Genomic DNA, 2,696 nt, shown 5'->3' with positions numbered 1-2,696 from the left:
AAGTTGCGAATTTAACTTGTGCGCAAAATTGGAATATCGCATAAAACATTTGTGAACAAGCACTGTTTCCATCCAACGAGTTAGAGAGAAAAAAATCGTCACTTCCTGATAAACTGGCACTATAGAAGCAACTGAATACACGGTAATCATTCTCAAATATAATAAATTACTTGCGCTTTGAATGAGCAGACGAATCACAATAAATGCGGTCTGGCTTTCGGAGGTGAATGTCAGCTGTTTGGGAACACAGTCGTGGTAGACCGTTCTGGGAGGCAGTTATACAGAAATACTTTGACGACAGACTTTGCTCGGGCACTTCAGAATGACCATGACAACATTTCAGATGCTGTGCAACTAAATCGTCCCGCTGGTTAGTCAGGTTATGCTGTCCCATAGCGCAAAGTCACATTACTTTTTTGAACACTCATGCAGGATTTATTCGCAAAATGCTTTTCCATCTCCCATTATTCGCATTAACCCTTTTTCGCACGTCAAAAACCACCTCAAGCAAGCGTAAAAACTTTTTTTGCGAATTAAGGGATTTCTTTTAGAAATTTGGCGTTTCCATCACTCGTTTCTCATGCGATACTTCAAAATGAGCATTAAAACAGGGTGATGGAAACATAGCTATAGAGTGGTGTAAGTATAAAATGGACACATTGACATCCCAAACTGTCTTGTCTAGTTAGTTATTAGATACATATATTTTCAAAAATAAACATAACTGCTTTCAAATTTGTGTTTTCGGTATGGGTGTGTGCACCACTCTATAGCTCATGTCTACAGTGGCATTGGCAGGGCTAAAATTGGGGGGGGACACGGGGAGGGGGGATGTGGGTGGGCAGAGTCCAGGGTGTGAATTTCGAGGGGGATGCCTGGTTAGATTTATTTTTTTATTTTTGGAAATTATAGATTTAGATATTTTATTATTTCATTCAATAGCCTACGTACATAAAAATGTAGTGGGATATTTTTGTGTGTAGTTAGTTGCACAATGTCAGCTTTTGTGATTGGCCATAACACCTGCAGACTGCAGCCAATGGAAATGCTTGTTTATCGGTGTGCATCCTGCTCCTCACAGCACAGATTGTGAAAGCTTCAGACTGCTTCAGGTAAATTATCTGGAATGAACCATGATTTTTGATGAAGATCTGAACATCTTAGTTAAAAAATTTGATATAGGGAAAGCTCTGTTAACGTTTAAGTTAGTCAAAGCCACAACCGCACAAAACAGTTCAGTGCTGAGTTGTACAAGCTCGTGAATCCTCTCATTATAACCAACAAAGAGTAGCGATGATGTAAATAAGAGATTCATAGATTGCAACGGAAGTTTGTGAGATTGCGATGAAGATGAGTGACAGCATTTGAATTTATTTTATAAAACAGTTCAATAAACAATAAATTAAGTGACATTTTAGGAACACGATCATCTCATATTGCTCTAGTCCAGCAGTTCCAAACAAATTCACAGCTGAGCCGCTGCACATCTCCAAGCAAATACAGTGTTTCATTTATGAATGAATGTGCATTTTTGAACAGTCTTGCTTCGTTTCTGAATATATCAGCTTGAACGAACCGATTGAATGAATGATTAATTGACAGAGTGACTTTTGAGCCATTTTTGTTTCATTTTCATCTTCATCTTTGTTTCATCTTCAAAAGGAGATATTTTATTTAACAGAAATCACTTTTCAAAAACTACAACGAACGACTCGTTTGGACTACAACGCATATTTTCCGGGATTTGTGATATCACAAATATCGACGAATGGGACGAGACCTGGTAGAGCTGCACTAGAGAAGCCAACGAGTGTTATCACTATGTCGGAGACACGCTAGCTTTCCCAAGGCAGACGGACTTAGAGTGGTTACAATCTTCCGGGTTTAAATCGTGCTCAATCCTGTTCTAGTACACCCCCAAAACAAAATCAAGACTTTGTAAAAGAGCATAATAGGACCCCTTTAATTTGATTGGCAACTTATCTATTTGACTTTTATGGAAAGTCCAAGAGACTTTCCATAATAAGACACAATTGTGTCTTATTTTTCTAAATCGAATGTGTTAAAAAAAAAAAAAAAAAGTTTATAAATATAATTACAAAGGTTGCCTTTGTTCTTGATACCTAAAAAAATATTGTTTAGATGAAACATGAAATAATTGTAATGTTATAAATGTTAAAACTTACCCCAACTTAGTCTCCTATGAACCTTGTTTTAAGTGACCTGAAAATAAATAATATACTGTACAGCAAGCGAGCATTCCCTATCACTTTAAAGTGGCCAGTGACCAATGACTTTCACAAACACACACATACACACACACAAACTCCTGTTATAATCAAAGAAACTGTCTGCACTGCAAAATACATTTTCACTGAATTTTTTGCCCCAAGCCCAGATTAATTTTCGACCCTGATGATGTAAATTCCTATGTAAATTTTTTCTGTCATTATTGCTTTTTGCAATAGTTTAATTTTAGTGTATAATAACTTGTGGGATGGGTTTAAAGCTTTGGAAATTGAGGCTGATGAAATAGCCACTGATTATAATGGTTTGATAAAGATATTTTACTTTACTTTTTTGTCTGTTTCTCTTTTAGTGTTTCCTCAGCTGTACTTCCACATGCTACGTCAGAGGAGGAGGGTACTTCATGGAGAAATCATAGTAGAGAAAGATGAGTAGAAAGACACCACTAA

General features: G+C 36.8%; 1 protein-coding gene across 2 annotated transcripts in view; it reads left to right on the top strand.

Moving 5' to 3' along the window:
* The window catches only part of hacd1 (3-hydroxyacyl-CoA dehydratase 1), a 46,120-nt gene extending 43,424 nt beyond the window's left edge, over positions 1–2,696 (top strand). For both annotated transcript variants that reach the window (XM_016540924.1, XM_016540925.1), the window contains exon 7: positions 2,600–2,696. In XM_016540924.1, coding sequence (XP_016396410.1) covers positions 2,600–2,682 — 83 coding nt within the window. In that variant the 3' untranslated portion in view covers positions 2,683–2,696. The remainder of the gene's footprint in view (positions 1–2,599) is intronic.

Source organism: Sinocyclocheilus rhinocerous, unplaced genomic scaffold (genome assembly GCF_001515625.1).
Source record: "Sinocyclocheilus rhinocerous isolate Xijiao unplaced genomic scaffold, SAMN03320098_v1.1 scaffold36, whole genome shotgun sequence".
NCBI classification, from domain to species: Eukaryota; Metazoa; Chordata; class Actinopteri; order Cypriniformes; family Cyprinidae; genus Sinocyclocheilus; species Sinocyclocheilus rhinocerous.
Note: the sequence above shows the minus strand (reverse complement) of the source record. Positions and strands in the feature narration are given on the sequence as shown.